The 21650-nt window shown below is 41.1% G+C and overlaps 1 protein-coding gene across 5 annotated transcripts in view; it reads left to right on the top strand.

Moving 5' to 3' along the window:
• Positions 1-16293: 16293 nt before the first annotated feature.
• MOCOS (molybdenum cofactor sulfurase) overlaps positions 16294-21650 on the top strand; it is a 114255-nt gene continuing 108898 nt past the window's right edge. For 4 of the 5 annotated variants that reach the window (XM_063300316.1, XM_063300314.1, XM_063300315.1 and 1 more), the window contains exon 1: positions 16297-16495. In XM_063300316.1, the coding sequence (XP_063156386.1) occupies positions 16372-16495 (124 nt within the window). In that variant the 5' untranslated portion in view covers positions 16297-16371. Of the gene's footprint in view, positions 16496-21650 lie in introns of all 5 variants that reach the window. The other variant, XR_010067786.1, reaches the window with a different exon arrangement.

Here is a 21650-nt window from a genome sequence, read left to right as displayed (position 1 = left end):
AAGATAATTAGATATGTGGGCCCTAAAAGCCACACCACCCAGTCTTGTCTGGATTGAGACACTGGGAAAGTACCATAATGGCATCACTTGAATGGCCCAGAGTGGAGATGTATAACAGAATATAATCAGTATACTGTTGACACATGACTTTGTGCCAATGGATGACCTTTCCCAGTGATTTCATGTAGATGTTAAAAAGAAATGGGAAAAGAGTTGAGCCTTTTGGCACCCCACAAAGCAGAGGCCTAGGGTTGGAACTCTCCCTTCCTCAACACAGACTAGAACTATGTCTTCTGCTCCCAAGCCTCTCAACTGGCCTAGAATGATACCATAACTGATGTATTGAAAGCTGCTGAGAGATCGACTTCCGGGGAAGATATGGGTGACTGGGCATGGCTCCACGAATAGCGGAGCTGACGATCGCAGCAGAAAGAGGAGCTGGGACCTGATCGGCTCCTCAGAAACTTCTCAAGGAGAAATCTAGGATTGCCCTCAAGTTTGCTTCATATAGTAGCTCCACGCCCTGTGGAGAGATCGCAGCCCAATCTCCAGCAGCTTTTAGAGCTCTGGGAGCCATGGGAAAAACATCCTGCCTATGCTGTGGATTGGCACCTCTCAAAGAGACACTGAGTTTGTCAACTTCCTTTCTTAATTACTTTAGGAAATTGCTTATTATTGAGTTTTTGCACCTTAAGAACCTCTGGAAGGGCAAGTTATGTTACACTGGGAGATTTTCCTTCTATACCTGATGAAAGAATTGCTATGTAAGTTTTAAGATTAACAAGAAAAACTTTTACTTTTGGGAAACAGCAAAAGGAAAACTAAAATGTGGACTTGGAAAGCTAATGGGTCAGATGGATTAGAAAGTATAATGCTGCAGGATATTTAATAGATTTGCAAAATATATATGAAGATTTTGAAATTAACTGAAAGAAATCCTCTTGTGGGAATGTTTTGGTGACTGGAAATAAACACATGATAAAAAGAGACATTGAAGGCTGGCTAGAGGGAACTAGAGAGAACTGAAGATTATATTTAAAGGGGAAGTGATTTTTTAATTATGGAGTATTGGACTTTAAAAGAACTCAAACCTGTCTGGGAACAGTGTACACAGGATTTACTTTTAAGATTATCTGGGGAAGAATTTTTATTGAATAAAACAGAAATTTAAAATTGATTTAAATGTGGATTTGAAGGTGGATTTAAAGATATCAGATGACAAGAGAAATACCGGAAAGGATGCTAACTTGGATTTGCAAACTGAAGCTGATTTGAATGTTTTTTTTAAATAAGAATTTTATTAGATTTAAAGCAAAGATAAAAACTACAAAAAAGAAAAAAACTACAAAAAGAAAAAGAAAAAAACTAAAAAGTGTGAAAACACAAGAAGAAAAAAGTTTTAAAGACTACATAAAGGGGTGACTTCAGGCTTTTAACAGCAAGAATATACAGCAATTTCCATAATCAATCCCTTACTCTATATTGACTTCTGGTGGGGACATGGCCAAATGAACAGCTGTGTCTCCAAGCTCCACTGCACTGACAGTGGCAGGTTTTTTGGGGGGGCACGGGCAGGCTTTTTCCCGAAGCCTAAGAGTGCTTTCATGGACAAAGAAAGTGCTTGGAATTACCTGCCCTCTGGAATGGCGATTTGCAGCCTGAGAATGGCAAACTGTTTGCACCAATCGGGTAAGAGGAGGCCAGGGACGACAACATTTCCAAGCTGCACTATAGCCTTAAAGGGACACTAAGTTGAGCTACACCATTTCTAAATCACCCAATTTATATATATTTTAAGTTATATACCCTAAGAGAGACTTTCTACAGCAAGGAGAAGCGATCTCTCTTGGTGCTTGTTATTTTGGGGATTAATTTTTAAAAATCTTCTTAAGCTTTGGCTTGTTTTCCCATTTGGATATTGAGGATGACTGAGAATAAATAATTGTCTCCCTGTTATTATTTTTGTATTGAATTTGAAGGATTGAATATTTTCCTACACATTGAATCTGCTGTTTTGAATTTTCATCTTTCTGTTCACGTTTCCTGGAGCTGCTTGTTAGCATACTTTCTCTTATGTCAATTCAAAACAGCAGATTCAATGTGTAGGAAAATATTTCAGAGATTTTCCATTAACTCATTAACTCCTACTCTCGCTAGTCAAGTATCTAGGGGGCGCCATAATCTACTGCCTGAAACATGGGGGATTTCAAGGAGGCTTTCTCAGAGTTCCATTGTGAGCTTCCCTGTGAGTTTAAACAGATCTTTTATGATACCTGTCAAGCTATTTTGCAAGACATTCAGGACACTGCAGAAAATACCAGCTTCAAAATGTGTCATCTGGCTGAGGACATCATGGAAGAAGATGAAGATTTTAACAAAGATAGAGATGTTTCCACTGACAGTGAGATTTAAGTTTTTGTTGAAATGCTAGGCAACAAATCTATTTTGGTGTTGAAGGGGTTAAAGGGACAGTTTGACTTGCAAATTACAAATGGGATTTTTTTTTTTGATGGAATGTTATGGGAAAGAAGAGGCTCTATTCTATGGGAGGTTTTCTGCTGAGGAGTCGGAGTTTCTAAGGGGGGCAGTTGGGTTGTTTGATTTCTGTATGAAAAATGCCTTGTGTGTAATATGGAGATATGTAAATGTTTTGGTTAATTTTGACGTGCGGTAAAGAATTAAGAATGTTTATTTGTGATCTTGGTTTGATATAGAGTAAGGAATTGATTATGGAAATTGCTGTAAATTCTTGTTGAAAGTCGGAAATCACCTCTTTATGTAATCTTCAAAATTCTTTTTTTTTTAATGTTTCACACTCTTAGTTTTTTTCTTTTTTCTTTTTTGTAGTTTTTAATCTTTGTTTCAAACTTAATAAAATTCTTATTTAAAAAATCCCTTACTGTATATCAAACCAAAGTCACATTATTTCTATAAATCATTCCATTAGCACATTGTAAAAATCACTAAATACAATTGCTCCTTCCCCTTATATTAAAAGAAAAAGAAATATATAAACCTCCAAATCAACTCCCCCCAAAAGAACATTTATTTCCTTCCTACCCCTACATTTAATTATTTCAATTAACTATTGAAAACCCTCTGGAGTTGTTGGAGGGGATAGAAGGATATTTGAGAGAATTTGGGGAAATGACAGGGCTGCAAATAAATTGGTCCAAATCAGAAATGATGTTATTTAATTATAGTAAGAGGAGAGAGTGATGGTTTATGAGTAATAATAAAATAAATATTAAAGTTAAAGAACTCAATAAAATATTTAGGAATAAATATAACAAAAGAACTAGATAATTTGGAAAAGGAAAATTTTCATAAATTAAAGCAAGAGATTAAAAAGAAGTTGGAGGAATATAGGAAAATTAAATTATCATGGTTTGGCAGAATAGCAATTATTAAAATGAAGATTTTACCTAGAATAAATTTTTTACTTAGGATGCTACCAATTAAGGTATCAGAGATAGAGATGAAGAGTTGGCAAACCATGTTTAATAATTTTTGTAACGGGGATAAGAAAGCAAGGGTGAATAAAAATAGATGGTATAAGCCTCAAAAAGATGGAGGCTTGGGGCTCCTGAATTTAAGATTATATTATATAGCTAATCAAATAAGATATATTATAGATGGTATGGTTGGACAAGGAGAGTTGAATTGGTTGGAGATGGAAAAGCAAGAAGTGGAATGGAAATTGGAAAATGTATTTTTTAATAAACCAACTAAGAAATGGTTGGAAAGGGTGGAGAATCCCCTTTTAAAAACTATTTTAAGGATTTGGGCAAAATACAAAGAAAAATTAATGCCAGTCATTTCCCCATTGACCCCAGTGGTGATGATGGAAAAATTTCCTATAAATTTAAAGAAGGAATTGGAAAAGGAATTAAGGGAGAAGAAAATATTTCAAATAAAGGATTGGGTGAAAGAAATGAATAGTATAGATCGAATAAGATAGGTACTAAGGGGAAGAAAGATATCTTGGCTTAATTGTATACAATTATACAATAGATTGAGGGAATGATATTAAAGGCAAAACTGAAATGCTTTGGCCACATAATGAGAAGACAGGACACCCTGGAGAAGATGCTGATGCTAGGGAGAGTGGAAGGCAAAAGGAAGAGGGGCCGACCAAGGGCAAGGTGGATAGATGATATTCTAGAGGTGACGGACTCATCCCTGGGGGAGCTGGGGGTGTTGACGACCGACAGGAAGCTCTGGCGTGGGCTCTGGCGTCCATGAAGTCATGAAGAGTCGGAAGCGACTGAATGAATAAACAACAACACACAGTAGATTAGGAAGTGGATAAATGAAAATAAAGAATGTAGAGGTTACACAAGATTTGAGAAGATGATTTTAGAGAGAGAAGCTAAAGAAGAAAATATAGTTATAAAAGGTGAAACAAGTGAAATTTATAAGATATTATTAAAAACTGAAGATCAACAGGATTATCTTAAATCAGTATGGAATCATGATTTAACACAACAAATAAATAGAGTTGGGGCAAGATATGGGATATGCACATTTTAAAAACTATGTCTGTAAGGATAAAGGAAAATTATTTTAAATTGGTTTGGAGATGTATTTGACACCTGTAAGACTAAATCAGATAGATAAGAAATATTCAGTATTATGTTGGAGGGGATGCCAGGAATTTGGCACTTATCTCCACATGTGGTGGAGTTGTAAACAGGTACAGAAGTTTTGGCAATTGGTATTTAAAGAGATAAATGAGATAACTGGGATAAATTTGGAAGTATATCCAGATATAGTATTGTTATCAATGTATGACAAGATTAGATGCACTCAAGCTATTAAAGATTTAATTACGAATCTATTGACGGTAGCAAGACTAATGATAGCTAGAAAATGGAAGATACACGGTGATTATCAAATAGAGGAATGGTATAAAGAAGTGTGGGATATTGCAATCAATGACAACATGTAATATTAAAGTTAGAAGGGGGTTGCAGGGCCAAAACGATTTTGCAGAGATATGTAACATATTTGTAGAATTTGTCTTATTAAAAGGGAAAGGATGTACACCTTCACAAGAATTATTACATTTCTGGAAAGAGGAATGATTAAGCAAAATAATGGTCCTGGGGGTGGGGTGCACGTTTAAGGTTTTATTTTATTATAAAATAATTATTATAATTTTATATGTAAAATTATAATAATTATATGTAAAATTATAATAATATCATAAAATAATTATAATTATTAAATTTATATGTAAAAGTAATTGAGGTTGGATATAAGTTTACAGAGCTATGTACATATGTGCTTAATGAAATAAATATTAAAAAAAAAGGACATGCGACAATAAAAAAATACAATTATTTCCTTCCTACCCCTATTCTATATATTTCTGTCCACTATAATAAAGATCAAACTAAAAAACATGTAAATTATCTACTCTTATAATTAATAAAACTGCAATTATAGCAATCTTAATTCTATTAAACCTAAAACCAAGCATTTATTGTTTGTACCTTATTATTTTATTTATTTATTTATTTATTAATCAAATTTATCACCGCCCATCTCCCAAAAGGGACTCTGGGCAGTTTACAATAAAACATAGATAAAAGTATCTATATACCTTATAATACAAATACAATAAATATAATAAAAACCTTGATGGCTAAAAGTTCTTTATGATTTGCAGGCAGAGCTGGGTCCTTCTAAGAAATTAACCATCCCCAAGAATGGCTACTCTCCCTCCCACCCCAGGCATAATTACAGAACCAAGTCTTTAGCTGTTTCCTAAAGTCCAGGAGGGAGGGAGCCAATCTCACTTCCAGGGGAAGGATATTCCAAAGGGCAGGTGCTATTGCAGAGAAGGCCCGCCTCCTGGACCCTGCCAGATGGAATTATCTTGCAGACGGGGTCTGTAGCATGCCCTCTCTACACCACTGGGTGGGACGGGCTGATGTGATGGGGAGGAGATGGTCCCTTAGGTAACCTGGACCCATGCCATATAGGGCTTTAAAGGTGATAACCAACACCTTGAATTGGACCTGGAAGCATACCGGCAACCAATGCAGCTCGTGGAGCAAAGGAGTGATGTGTGCTGATCTTGGGAAACCCAAGATTGCCCGCGCAGCTGCATTTTGCACCAGTTGTAGCTTCCGGATACTCTTCAAGTGTAGCCCCATGTAGAGCGCATTGCAGTAGTCTATATGGGAGATAACCAGGGCATGAGTGACCGTTCAAAAGGCCTCTCTCTCCAGGAATGGGCGTAACTGGCGCACAACACAAAGTTGCACAAAGGCCCTCCTAACCACGGCTGCCACCTGCTCTTTGAGCAGGAGCCGTGAGTCCAGGAGGACCCCCGAGTTACGCACTGGGTCTGTCTGGGGCAGTGCAACCCCATCCAGAACTAAAGATGACAATTTCCCAGAAATCGAGGAGCCATTAATCCACAGCCACTCCATCTTCCCCGGGTTCAGCCACAACCTGTTCTCCCCCATCCAGGCCCCCAAAGCCCCCAGGCACTCGGAAAGGGTGGCCACAGCATCACTTACTTCACCCAGGATGGAGATGTATAATTGGGTATCATCTGCATATTGATGATACCTCACCCCATAGTGACAGATGATCTTGCCCACTGGTTTCATGTAGATGTTAAAAAGGAGCGGAGAGAGTACCGAACCCTGCAGCACCCCACAAAGGAGGGGCCGCGGGCCGGATCTCTCGCTCCCTATCAACACCGAGTGGGACCGAGTCTGGAGGAAGGAGGTGAACCAGCACAGAACCACGCTGCCCACCCCCAACTCCCTAAGTCGGTCCAGAAGGATACCATGGTCGATGGTATCAAAAGCCGCTGAGAGGTCAAGAAGAGCAAGTATGGATGCACTGCCTCCATCTTGCTCCCGCCAGAGGTCATCCATAAGTGTGACCAATGCCATTTTCATCCCATAACTGGGCCTGAAACCTGACTGAAAGGGGTCTAGATAATCCGTTTCATCCAGAATCCTCTGGAGCTGCAAAGCCACCACTTTCTCAACCACCTTCCCCAAAAAGGAGAGGTGGGAGACTGGGCGAAAATTGTCCAGTATAGTAGGGTCCAGTGATGGTTTCTTGAGGAGGGGGCGCACCAGCGCTTCCTTAAAGGCTGCTGGGAACACCCCCTCTCTCAAGGATGTGTTCACCATCGCCTGGACCCAGCCACAAGTCACCTCCCATGCTGCTTTCACCAGCCAGGAGGGGCATGAGTCTAATTGGCACATGGTAGTATTTATAGTCTGAAGGATCCTGTCCACTTCCTCGGGTTCAACAGGATCGAACTGGTCCCAGATAACCTGGTAAGTACGTTCCCTGGGTATCTCCTCCAACTCTTTCTCACACTTGGAGTCCAACTTGGTCCGGATCTGAGCGATTTTATCCTGCAGGTGCCCCGAAAATTCCTCCGCATGGCCCTGTAGATGGAAGTCTGACTTGCCTTTCCCTAAAAGGGATCGGGTAATCTTAAACAGGGCTGCCGGGCGGCATTCTGTGGATGCAATAAGAGCAGAGAAGTACTGGTGCTTCATCGCTCTTACCGCCACAAGGTAGGCCTTAATCGCGGCTCTAGCTTGTGTTCGGTCAGGTTTGGCTTTTGTCTTCCTCCAGGGGCGGTCTAGGCATCTCTTAACCCTCTTCAAAACCCTCAGCTCCTCCGTAAACCACAGGGAGTGCTGGGTTTGGGTGAGCAAGAGAGGCTGCACAGGCACGATCCTGTCCAAGGCTCCGGCTGCCTCCCTATTCCAGGCAGCAGCCAGGGCCTCCGCTGGACCATGCAGGAGAGACTCGGGTATAACCCCCAGCTCCCTCTGAAACCCAGCTGGGTCCATCAGTCTCCCGGGGGCGGACCAATTGAATGGGTCCTGCCTCCCTGTGGAGGGGGGCGGCACGAGAGAATCTCAAGGCCAACAGGGCATGATCTGACCATGACAAAGGGGAAAGCTGTAATTCTCCCCTCAGATCATCTTGCCACTGCCCTGACAAGAAAACTAGGTCTGGGGTGAGGCCACTGTCTCTAGTCGGGTCCTGAATAATCTGGAACAGGCCCATGGCTGCCATGGTAGCCATGAACTCCTGGGCTGCTTCCGAGGCCCAACCCAGGGAAGGCAGATTGAAGTCCCCCAACACTATAAGCCTGGGGAACTCCACTGCCAAACCTGAGACGGCCTCCAGCAGCTCAGGCAGGGAGGTTGCTACGTAGCAGGGAGGCACTCCCAACTGTTCTCGAGAACCCAGCTTGAAGAACAGGGTCTCACACCCGGCCACTTGTGGAGCAGGACCCCTGACGGCCGCTAGGGATTCTCGGATGACAACAGCCACCCCTCCTCCCCTGCCCTGAGGTCACGGCTGATGCCAGACTCGAAACCCAGCTGGGCATATCTCCGAAAGAGCAACACCTCCTTCAACGCCCAGCCAGGTTTCAGTAATACATGCTAGGTCTGCCCCCTCACATATGAGGGGGGCCTTGTTGTTATTGACCTGGCGTTACAGAGCAGCAGCCGAACGTCAGGACAACCACGAGTCTGCTGTCCAGGACCCGGGTTTGAGCACACAGGGCCGGAACATGCCACAGGTAACAAGCACTGGGGCCATCGTCCTCTATGATGACCCGCCCTCTGGCTCCCATCATATCGTCCCCTACCTGTCACCACCTCAATCACCTGCCCCGCCCTACAACCCCCCGGGATCTCGAGGTCCATTAGCCCCCACTCCTGGACTCCTAAGATCACTGGTTAAGGATAGGGACCCTTCCATTCATTCACACAACCACACTGCAACTCAATCACAGGGCGATGGTGGGCCCCCCAGCGCACACTCTCGGCACTGGTAGAGCCCAACCACCGCCCACACTCACACACTGTGTCCCCCCTCAGCTTCTCTCACTAGTCAGCAGGGGGGCTACCCAACCACTACTGCTCACCTCTTGCCTCTCACTCAAGAAGGTGAGTGTTCTCGCACTACCCACCCAAACCTGGGCACCCTCTCACGTCTCTCACACCTGAGGGGGCCCACCATTCACCATTTAAGAATCCCTAATAGCCTAATTATTATTATTATTATTAATCTTAATCCAATTCATTAAAAAAGAATATGGTCAAACAAGACTTAAAAGCAATCCAAATGAACATTCTTGAATTCTTACCCCACTTCAAAATATATCAAAGCATTCACATATCTCCACTTCACACACAGCACATTTTTCATAAAAAAAATAAAACAGCCCAACTCCCCGCCCTTAAAAACTCCGACTCCTCAGCAGAAAACCTCCCACAGGGAAAAAAAACCTGCCTCCTTCCCGTAACTTTCCATCAGAAAAACAATTCTATCTACTGTTTGCAATTTGAACTGTCCCTTTAATTCCATCAGTTCCAAAATCTGGCCATCATCAGCAAAAGCCTCAGTCTCGCTGTCAGTAGAAACATTTCTGTTGTTAAAATCTTAAGGATTTGAATATTGGGGAGAGATTTCTTTTGTTTTACTTTTTTGAGCACGGGATAAGTTGGTTTATGCAAATGGATTTTTTTGATTAAGCTAAAAATATGTATATTACTCTCTCTTGTAGCTCTTAATAGACTTTTGCTGATTAAGATTGAAAGATGAGTTTTTATAATTTGATTATTGTTAAGGGATGAGATATGGGAAGAAGAGTCCTTTCTTTTTTTTGCTTTTTTATTGAATAAGGTGTTAAGGTACAGTGATTGTCGATACTTGTCCGGAGGGAGGGGGGAGTCATCTTTTATATATCTTTTTTTTATACTGGTGGAGGACAATTAGTACCTGCGGCTTTAAAACTTTTTGGGGCCAAAACATTGGCTCAAATTCTCTACGGGGCACAAATAGGAATTTATATGAAGAAGGTGCCGCAGGAAACAGTCCAAACAAAATTCCTGCGATTAATTTTGGCCGGACCCAATGGTACATCAAATGCCCAGTTAAGGCTCGAGACAGGAATGCCTTCAATTCAAGTGAGGGCCTGGAAGCTGATGATAAATTATTGGCTAAAAATCCAATTTTTCCCAGTTGGTTTAACTCCTTTAGTCCTAGTAGATAATTTCTCTTCACCCTGGAAGCAGGCAGTAGAATATAAGCTGGCTTCGCATGGACTCTCTCCTCTACTCTTAACATCATTAGGCTACAATCAAGCCAAACAAATAGTCATCCAACGAATGAAGGACATGGAGTTCCAGAATGAACTTAATAGGCTCCCACAACATAACAGAATTTGGATAAACAGGGGCATATGGGAACCAGCAAGATATCTCCTAAATTTAACATTTCCTAAGTTGAGAATCTCATTCTTTAAAGCCAGATTCAATATTCTCCCACCTGCACTACTCCAAGGCAGATACAACAAAGTCCCCATAGCTGAGTGTATCTGCCCATGCGGTGAAGAGGAAGTAGAAACCATCTCACATGTACTGCTACACTGTAAATTTTATAAGGATATTAGGTCAATTTACATTTTGCCCCTAATAGAAAAACTCCCTGGGTATCCAGATAATTTTTACGTGAACTATCTACTTCAGGATTTAAAACCTTATATTACGTGTACAGTTGCCAAATTCTGTGTTGCTGCAATGAAAATAAGACAAATCCAGACAAAGAAATAACTCCTTATTTTAAAACATACTTTTAAATTTTGTCAGGGGATATATATTTTTACTTTTATTTTATAATTTCTTACCGTATAATTTCTAATGACTTAGGCTCACCCCATAAGGTAACAAATGCATTAATACAGTAATGGCAGAGTGAATACTGTATTATTATGTGATATATTTTGTTAGTTTGTAGTTTATTATTGTATTTCTTGATCGTACTTTTTTTTCTTAAATTTTGCTGGTCATTGACCACAACTAATAAATATATATCTGTCTTTTTTTAATTTTTCTACTTTCTTTTGTCTATCTCTTTTTACTTCTTTTTCTTTCGTATTAGTGTTTTATTTTTATATTTTAAAACTATAATTAAAATATTTTTTAAAAAGAAAGCTGCTGAGAGATGAAGAAGGGCAAGGGTGGGTGTAGTAACCCCTGATCTGAGCCAGAGTGATGGCTGGAATACTCAACCTCCCATTAAATCTGACTCATAAGCATTTACTTAGAATTCTCTTTAATGGTACATTCAGTACAAAGGAAGAAGTTGTGAATGAAAATGCCCATGCTTTTCTCCCATTAAACATCTTCAGTGAATTCAAATTCCCCCGCACTCCCCATCTCAGGTATGCACCCCTCCCTCTTGTGCCAGTTAGTGTAAGAATCTGCAGCTGTCTCTAACGGCTCCTCTCAAACAACCTTGGCATTGCAAGATAGTCCAAACAAAACGATTTCATACTCCAATGATATTCCCCCTCCCATGCCTTCGACTCACAAGGATGATACACGTGTTGGCTGAAACATGCGAGTCCAATCAATTGTTCTGAGAACATTTGATCTGGGAGCATGAGTCATCTACAAGTATGATCAACACTATCTCTATACTATAACCTGGCTTGAAACCTGACTGCAATGGGTCCAGATAATCCATTTCCTCCTCCAGAACCCTTTGAAACTACAACCCTATCACCTTCTCAACCATGTTCCTCCAAAAGGGAAGAATGGAGCCTGGGCAAATATTGTCCAGTACTTTTGGGTCAATGATGACCTCTTAAGGAAGGGACGATCCCCTTCTACAAAGAAGCATTCATCACTGCTTGGACCTGTCACCTCCTGGGAGACCTTGGCAATCAGGAGGGGCTTGGACCTAACATACAGGTGGCAGAATTCAATGCCTCAAGGACTCTGTCCACTTTCTTCAAAGTAACCAGCTCAAACTCAGTCCCAATAACCAGATAGGCCTGGGCATCAGTCACCTCCATGGGATCAGCACAACTGGAGTCTAACTCCAAGCAGATTCATGCGACTTTATGTAACAGATGCTTAGAATAATCTCACAGAAACCCTGCCAGTGTTCTTGCCATCCCGCCTTACCCAGGAAAGACCGTGTCACCTGAAACAGGGTTGCTGGGTGGCTATCTGCATGCACAATAAGGGCTGAAAAATAAGCACATTTTGCTACCCATATACCCATAACATTATCCTTAATAAAGCCGTTACTTGTTCTTGCTTGGACTCACACCTCATCTTCCTCCAGTCACAGCTCTAGGTGGCTCTTATGCCACTTCATCTCTCAAAACTAGGGGGCCTACAAGGAACGACATATATCTGTATGTTTCTGCAAAGGCAAAATCCAATCCAAGGTTGCTGTTACTTCCTCATTCCAAACAGCAACTAAGGCCTCAGTTGAACTGTGCACCATAGCTTCAGGCACTATCTCAGGTTCTCTCTGGAACAACACTGGGTCCATCAAATTGATCAAATAGGTCCCTCCTCCCTGTGGCAGGGGGCAGCCAGAGAAAAATCAAAGTCTAACAGGGAGCGGTCTGTCCATGACAAGGGAATGATGGCAACATCCCCCAATTCCCAATCAAGTTGTCACTGTCCCAAGATAAAAACCAGATCTAATGTCACACATACATACACACAGACTGAATTAGACCATCAATAACCTGGTTCAGGTGCATGGTTACCATGGTGGCCATGAACTCCTGACCTGCCTCCAAATTCAGGCCAAGTAAAGACAGGTTGAAATCCTTCAGAACCATTAATCTGGGGAACTCCACTGCCAACCAGCCACGGAGTCAAGCAGTTCAAGTAGGGAAGCCGCAGTTTAGCAGGCAGACTGGTACAAAAGCAGCAATCCCACTTGGTCCCTATGGTGGCGCCTCACAAATAGTCTCATCCATTTATCTATGGAGCAGCCCCCTGGAGGACACCAGAGTCTCTCAGATAAGAATAGCTAAATCCCCACCCCTGCTTGGAGTCTTGTCTGATACCACACATTAAACTCAGATGATGTCAGGACCACAATGTAGATCAGTCCAAGAAACTTGCAAGTCTCATTATGCTTTGCCTTCTCCATTTCTTACACTCCTGTGAATTAAGGGGATGTTTAAGAATTTATACATTCCTTTTTGTTTTGAACTCAAGCCATGATTAGTTCCTTGTTGCTTTGTTAGTGGATCTCTCCTCTCTCTGTCAAGGTCATTCTCTTTACTCTCTATAAGTTGGCACATTTCTGAGAGGAGACCTCTCCCACAACCCAGGCAGGTCTCATTAATGTATGCCAAGTTGGACCTCTTGGGAGTGAGGCCTTATTACAGACCAACCTAGCATTCAGCAGCAGGCAAAACCTGGGGCTACTGAAACTACTAATGTTCAGGTATTGGGGTTCAGGACAGGGACTTGGAACATGGCATCATCCCCATGCCCACCCCCATGATGCCATTGCCTGCCTTCTCCCCCCCTTACAACACCCATAATCCCTGACCCTCATCCTCCTACCCCCAAGGCAGAAAAGAAGAAAAAACAGTCTCTCAAATCCCTTCAACACTGCAGAAAGCCTCTGACCCCTCTATCTCTCACCTGAGAAGGGGCAAACAGCCCCAGTTATCTCTCAACACCTCCTCTCCAAACATTCCCACATCAAAAATACAATTCCAAACCATCCGGTTCCAGATCTCTCTTATGTCTTCAGAGACAAGAAGGATGTAACACCAGAGCTGCCACAAACATAACAGCCAGTTCTGGTGTGTAATAATCCTAAATTTGTAGTGCAGAACAGGAAGAAAGATTACAAGATAAAAGCTTTAAATGGTTGCTGTCTCATGTGGCCAACCATATAACATGCACAGGTTGCTTATAGCACCAGTGAGTTACTCCTGTTTCCAATTCTAGGACAGGACAGATCTGGGACAGACTTGAGTGCCTGAAGATCTTCACCACTTCACAAGAGGGCATACCCAGGTCAGCATTGCCACTGAAACTTACTGAATATTGGGCTGTAAGAAAAGTTAGCTTACTGTAACTGCTGTCACAGCCAATGTAGAGGCTACCTCCAGCCCCTTTACATAAAGTTATCCTCTGGGTTCCCAATCTCTGGCTGAATACTGCACACCACCAGCCAGCTGATCAGTGAGAACTAATCAATGGTACTGCTGAGGCTGCTGTGCTGCCCCTGGCTCCCTAAAAGAACTCTCCAATCATCTCTTCCACTCTGGGGCCAATCTCTGATCCACTGCTAGTTGCTCAATATAATCCAGTGGCTCAGCCGATTGTGCTCAAGAGACTGTTCTCTGCTTACTTCCCAAGTTGTCACCACTGCTGTTTCTCACACTATGCTGGGATGAAAAAAGCCTTGAAAATGTTTGACATTCTCACAGGGACCTGCTCTTGTCCACTAAAGATCAACTATCCTCTTCAGGCCATCTCCACATATTAAACCTCTAACATCTGGAGCTCCAACACAAACACCTGGCCTTGATGCAAGATTGAAAAAAATGTTAAGATATATCTTCAGATATCTAAAGGGTTGACATACAGAGGAGAGAGTGGACTTGTATTCTGTTACTCTGGATGGCAGGATGAAAACTAATGGGTTGAAATTACGTGGAAGTATATCCAGGATACTTATTAGGAAGAATTTTCCTGACAATAAGACCTGCCAACTAGTGAAATTGGTTGCATTATGAAGTAGTATGTTTCCTTTCACAGGAGGCCTTCAAAATTTCAGTACATAATCTATCCTAAATACTTTAGCCAATTCCCTACCAACAGGGGGCTGGAATAGATGACCACTGAGGTCTCTACTGCTCCATGATTCTAAACATTTAAGGATGAAGTTACAGTTAGGCTTAGATGTTCTGGAAGTCTATAGTTAAATTTAGGGTCAGAGTTAGCATTATGGGGAGGTCTTAGAGTTAGTTGGTTACTCCCAACCATAACAGACTGTCACTATATAGAAAAGATGACACACAGAAAAGCCTAAGAATCTAAGCCTAAGAATCTCTATCATCTTAAAAAGCAGGACACAAAATGATGGATTTGAGTAACAGGAAGACAGATTCTGAATGAATGTTAAGACAAATTTTCTAGCAGTTTGACAGCTTTGTGACTTGTGTGTTTTAATTTGGATTCCTGCATGAAGCAGAATGTTGCCTAGTGTCCTGAATGCTGTGATTGTTCTTTCCCTTCTTTTCCACAGGGAGCATTTCTTTCACTAAACCCTATCCTCCTACTGCGCCTTATGTTTGAATTCTGTTCTCCTCTTTACTTCCTCATACACTTTCTAGTATCTCACTGAATACCAATTATCAATTATTTTACTCTTGCTCTTTCTCTCTAAATATTTCTTTGGAATTTTGAGTAAAAGTTCCATGACACATATATTCTTTGTTGTCCTTTCCCACATCTCCATCTGATTTGTATGTATAAGCTCCACTACATTTTTTACAACAATGATTTGTTGTAAAACCATAATATCCAGTTTCATATGTAAAGCTAGTGGTGGCTTAGGCAAAAACAAGCATATCTTGATATCATGAGTAAACCCAGCCTTGATCTCAAGTATTGCTGCCGTTTCACCTCTCGTGAGTGACTTGCTCATTGTGTGAACAATAAAATATTAAACTCAATTAGAGCTTGTCAACCAGAGGGACCTTTTTCATTCATATTATTTTGCTGATCTTTGTAAATAATAATCTGTAAATAACCTGCCAAAAACCAATACAGAGATTTTTTCACGCATGTAAATTCATGTTAAATAGTAATTCTTTTTAAAAAAAAAAACTTGTTAGGGCATCTTAATCAAAAGTTATTCATTAATGATAGACTTACATAATTTACCATATCTTGAACATCGGTGGGCAGCAACTACAAGTGTCTCCTACTCAGTTTTACTTACTGCTGCTTGTGACAAGCGCAGACTGAAATACCATCTCTGTACCTCTTTCAAACAGTGCCTTATTTACAAAGGAGAGTCAGAGGAAGGTACAGGTCAGTAGTCTCAACGCTATAGTACTGTCCTCATCCTACAGCTTCAGCAGCAAAACAAAACCTTCATTATGCAGTTTGTGCTGCAAACCATCTTTACAAGGAAATAATAATTAAATAATTAGAAGACGCTGGTTGAGATTTTTAAGAATCGTTTTTATTATTTATATGGTGTTTTCTTTTTTTCAAATCTGTTTTCTAAACGAATTGTTTTTTCCCCCCTCCCCTTCTCCCCAGATTCCACGTATTCAGGGGTACTCTCTGTTCTGTACGTAAAGATCGCTGAAGGAGATAGCCAATTTGCTGACCCGGAGGGAAAAGGCAGATTTGCATGGAGTGAGCTGTTGCTATCTCTGTGGGTGGAGCTAGTGGGAGGAGTCCGGGCCGCCGGCCTCTTCTGTAAGCAGATCTCTCTTTACAGTATTGAGTTGAGTTCTTTCGTACTCGGTTGTTGCTCGTCTCTTCTTTCGAGAAAGCTTGGTTAACTGCGATGGCTGAGGAGCCGTGGGGAGAACTGTTGTCTTTCCAGAGCAAGCTCCCCTCGGGTGCTGCTTATGGCTACGGTGAAGAGGATCTGCAAGGGTTGCGCCAGAAGGAGTTTCCCAGGCTAGGAGGTAACCTGACCTGTGGTGGAGGTGGCAGCAGGCCGGTTGGTGGGAGAAAAAGTGGGGGCAGGGGAGAGGAAACTGAGCGTCTAGACTCTGTCTGCGGTTGCTGCTGTAGAACCTCTACAGAATTGTTACAGATGGCAGCTGCTATCTGTTCGTTTGTGTGAGCAATTACCCTACCAAGTACATATGACCACATACGTTTTTGAAGAAGGAAATGTGATACTTATTTCCACATTTATTTTAAAGGAAAAGCAACCAAATGGGTGAGAAAAGGTGATCAAACAGTAAACTAAAATCTGCCCTCCTTACCCTTTGAGTCTGAAAAGAAAGGGACTGATCAGTCAAAATTTTCAGCCTTTTCAGTCTTTGAGCTCTGTTACTCTTTGGGAGAGGAAGGTTAGCAGCTGATTCTGCCTCCTACCTCTTGCTCCATTTTATGGGTAGTAGGGCTGAGAGGAATAGAGTTGAAAGAGTCCATTTACACCACTGGCTCCAGCCTCTGCCAGGGCAACAATCTAAATGGATGCATCCCTGACATATGGCTGTCCACTTTCTCCTTGAACATTGAGTAGTTAAGTTTTTTGTTTTGTTGCCTTCACTGAAGAGTTAGTATACTCTTTTTCCTCTCTTTTGTTAGGAACGATCTCATTTTGCTGATACATACTGGATAGCCTCGCTAAAAGAAAACCCTCCTGTCATATCACCTGAAGGAGTGGAGTGCCACCCACCTTCTCTGGGCCTCATGCTGCTCACAGCCCTGTTTTTATGGTGCCTTAGGACTATTAAAAAAAAGTTTAATTCCCCCCCCCAAAAAAGGTTCTAAGACCTAAATAGGTATGCTGCCTAAACAGAGTAGAGGTAAGCAGTGTTTTAGATTTCAGCTCCCCAATTCTTTGTGAGTGACACATTTCCTAAAACAAATGGGAGTTGAAGCCCAAAACGTTTGGAAGGCACCAGCCTTGAGATGGAGTGTTGCAGAAAGAGAGGACAAGTGGGTAAAAAAGAGAACCCAAGTTATTGAGTGGAGGCTGCAAGAAGAAGGCATTACCTTTTCCTATTGCCTCTCAGTTGGAGTCACAAAAGAGAGGATAGTGACAGGCTCTTTCAGGCAAGGAGAGCTCCTCCCTGCTCTGTACTAGCATGTGCTACAGTACTTGAGGAAAGAGACGAGATTACTGTTTACAGATTAGGCTCTCATAATAAGAATGCTGTCCCTCATTAATGAATTTTATGTGGTATTCAGATACCATTACCAAGTAGCAACTTTCCAAAAGCTTAACAACTCTAACTCCCATCAGTTTGTTATAGCAAGAAACCTATTAAAACCAGGAGTCTCTGAGTTCTAGTCCCACTTTAGGCATGAAAGCCGGCTGGGTGACCTTGGGCCAGTCGCACTCTCCCAGCCTAACCCACCTCACAGGGTGGTGGTTGTGGGGAAAATAGGATGAAGGAGTATTAGGTATGTTCCCTGTCTTGAGTTATTTATAAAAATAAGGTGGGATAGAAAATAAATAAATGAATAATAAATTAAGGAGGGGAAAAAGTGGAGTATCAGTACAACATTTTTGCAGATGTGACTAGGAAAACAAGTGATTGAAGCACAGTGGGAGTTATCCTAGAGAAACCTTTTGATTTGTTGGGAATGCCCCTCCTTTTTCTATCATGTTACAGTATATGCTTTTCTGGCTGCAAATCATTTTACATTCTGCAAGACACGTGGTTTAAAGAAGTTGGCCTTTTTCCATATATTTTGCTGCTGCTTGTTTTTGTACCTTAATTATGTTGCCTAAACCAGCTTCAGCTTTAAGTTTCCTGAACAGGCAAATCCTATCACCCACACATGCAATGAGTTACTTAAATTGGAATTATACTATGATATTTGTCTCTTTATTTTCCTCCTCTATACGTTTGTTAAGTTTGAGTATTAGAGGAAAAAGCAGAAAGAGCCGCTTCTATGGTCTGAGGCTGGGGGAGGAATCTGAGGTTCTGTTAAGACATGAATTTCAGAGCCAACAATCATGCTGTTTTTTAAAGAATTGTATCTGAAGCCGACTGTGTAGAATTATGAAACAGACAGGACTGAGTTCTCTGCTAAGAGTAGGTTACAAAAATTAGAGTACATTTGTATGTAAGCTGGAACAGTATTATACTGTATAAGTAGTATTGTGTAATTATTTCAGACCGTTGTGTATTTACCTCGAATCATTGTATAATTAACTCAAATTTTGCTGTAGTAGGCTCCGTTCTTAACTATGGGTTGTGTGTAAAGTGAGCGTTCTTAACCTGGAGACAACGTGACTACCTGATCAGGTCCCGGTTTAAGAATGTCCCGGTTTACAGATGACTCCTAGTTGGAGTCCTTTGTGGACTGCCACAAAGCCTACATTAAAAATTTGAGTTAAGTACAATGTTTCGGGTTAAATACACAATACTAATTTGTGTATTATTATCCTTAAGATGCTTTAGTGTATTTGGAAGTGTTTCTTAAGTGTTTTATATGCATAAAATTGAGAGCCAGTTTGGTCTAGTGGTTAAGGCAACGGGCTAGAAACCAGGAGACTGTGAATTCTAGTCCCACCTTAGGCATGAAAGCCTAAGGGTGACCTTGGGTGGGCCAGTCTCTCTCAGCCCAACTCACCTCACAGGGTTGTTGTGGGGAAAATAGGAGGAGGAAGGAGTATTTGGTATGTTCGCTGCCTTGAATTATTTATAAAAAAAAGGTGGGATAGAAAATAAAATAAAACAAGGTACAGTATATGGTAGTATACTGTATACTAAGACAAATGTTTGACTAACTGATGCTAAATAACTGTTCTGACTTACATACAAATTCGACTTAAGGACAGACTTAGAAGCAGAACTCCTTAAACTGGGGACCTGTAGCTCAGAGAAATCAGTGGAATCTGCAACCCAATTTTGTGTCTGTTTTACTGGGAAAGAAGCTTAGCTGTAACAGAGTACAGTGTTATAGGTATTATTTTTTAATTCAGAATGAATAATGGAATTATTCTGTGCTAGAGTAAACGTAACTATTAAAATGATTAGAGGCAGAAGTTTAACTGCCTTTAGTAATATGTTGACAATATTTTGTTCTGAGCCTGATTTGATTCTTCAGAAAATTTTCTGAAGAAAATTTGAATCAGGCTCCCTGATTCAGCTCTAGTCTCTTTTATAGTTAGATTCTTGCCTCTGTTCACTGCTTGAGAAAGTTATGCTAAACTGTTTTTGTTTGTTTTTGTTCGGTATCATGAGATGAAAGTAGGTGTCTACAAAACAGTAGGAGTCACAGGATAGTCCTGTGCTTTTCTGGGCTGTTCTCAGCCAGGGTGATAGAACGTTGAAAGTGTTGGACTAGAACTGGAGACACCCAGGGTTCAAGCCTATCCTCAGCCATGGAAACCTGCTGTCTGTCTTTGGAACAGTTGCTCTCTTTCAACCCAAGCTACTTCTTAGGTTTTTAGGGGGCTTGGTCCCCATAGAAACTACCTTGAATTCCTATAGAAAAGGCAGGATATAAATATATGTATTTATTAATCAAATTTATAAATAAAAATATAGCAAGAACAGTTAGGCATATCTCCCCCAAAACACTGTTGCTTTCCTTGCTTGCTTTGTGGTTTTTAAAAATCTTTTCATTTTCTAAAAAAACCTCTTAGCCATTTTTCTTGTAGATAGCAGTTAGTATCAATAAGCACCTTGACTACTTTTGTAGGCTGATTTTTAAAAATCCATTTCACACACATTCTAGTAGACACCTCTAAGAGAAGACATCTGTTGAGTATCAAAATGCAATTGGTGATAAAGTTTAATGCTTGCTGAATTTTGTTGTTATAAAGGATACCTGGATTTTCATAATATCTACCCTCCAAAAAACTTGGGATTGTAGATTGCAAACTGAATATGAGTCAGCAATGCAGTGTGGCTGAAAAAAAAATACAAATTTAGATTGCCTTAGTGCTTACAAGTATGGATCCTAAATCATTGGAAGTAATACTGCCATTTTATTCTGTATTGGTTAAATCACAGTGTGATTTTTGATTCAGGGAAATCACAGTTTAAGGAAGATTCAGACGATTCTGTCCTCTATAAAGACTGGTAGCTGAATAGACAGCTCAATGAGTATATGTCCAGGGCATTTTACTCCATGAGAAAAATTCTGCGTAGAGAAATATGAAGCAGAAATTGAATTCTTCTCTTACAGGCAGTGCTGCTACTACTTCTCTAGAAACTTATAGCTGAATGGGCAGCTGGCAAATTTTACTCATCTAGGGCGTTCAGCTGCCTTTTTAGCAGCTGTACCATATGCCAGAGGGACACGGCGCTGCGGGTTAAACCGCTGAGCTTGCCAGTCGGAAGGTTGGCGGTTCGAATCCGTGTGACGGGGTGAGCTCCCGTTGCTAGTCCCAGCTCCTGCCAACCTAGCAGTTCGAAAACATGCAAATGTGAGTAGATTAATAGGTACCTCTTCAGCGGGCAGGTAACGGCGTTCCGTGTAGTCATGCCAGCCACATGACCATGGAAGTGTCTACGGACAAACGCCGGCTCTTCGGGTTTGAGACGGAGATGAGCACAGCCCCCTAGAGTTGGACATGACTGGACTTCATGTCAAGGGAAACCTTTACCTTTACCTACCATATGCTCGCTCATGTTCAGATTAGGAACTACTAGAAAACCTAGATCCTTTTCAGATGTATGACTGTGAAACTAGGTCTTCCCCCATTCCGTTCTTTTTTGTATCCAGAAGTCATTAGAAACTTAAAGTGACCCAGCTTTGACTCTTTGGTATAGGAGGGAAGGAAGGGAAAATGCTGTTTTTAAATGGTTTGCTGTTAACTTCATTATGTTGTATTTGAACAAGGGTTACAGCAAAAAAGCTACTCTTCAACAGTGAAAAGATAATATAAGCCCAGATGTACAATCCTGGATCAATTATATGTTCTTGTTTACTTATGTAATGGAAAGACTGATCAATTTTATTCTGTGTGGCCATGATTTAATGATATGTTCAATAGCTAGTCTAAATGATTTAGTTTAGCTGGATGTTAAAATCTACAAGATGCTTCTATTTGCAGAAACTCATATATCAAACATACAAGAAAGGCCCCTCTTGCTGTATCACTCTCAAGTTATGGACGGTACTCAATTGAGAGTTTCAGAT

The sequence above is a fragment of the Candoia aspera genome, chromosome 4 (assembly GCF_035149785.1).
Source record: "Candoia aspera isolate rCanAsp1 chromosome 4, rCanAsp1.hap2, whole genome shotgun sequence".
NCBI lineage: Eukaryota > Metazoa > Chordata > Lepidosauria > Squamata > Boidae > Candoia > Candoia aspera.
This window is presented reverse-complemented; position numbering and strand designations above follow the sequence as displayed.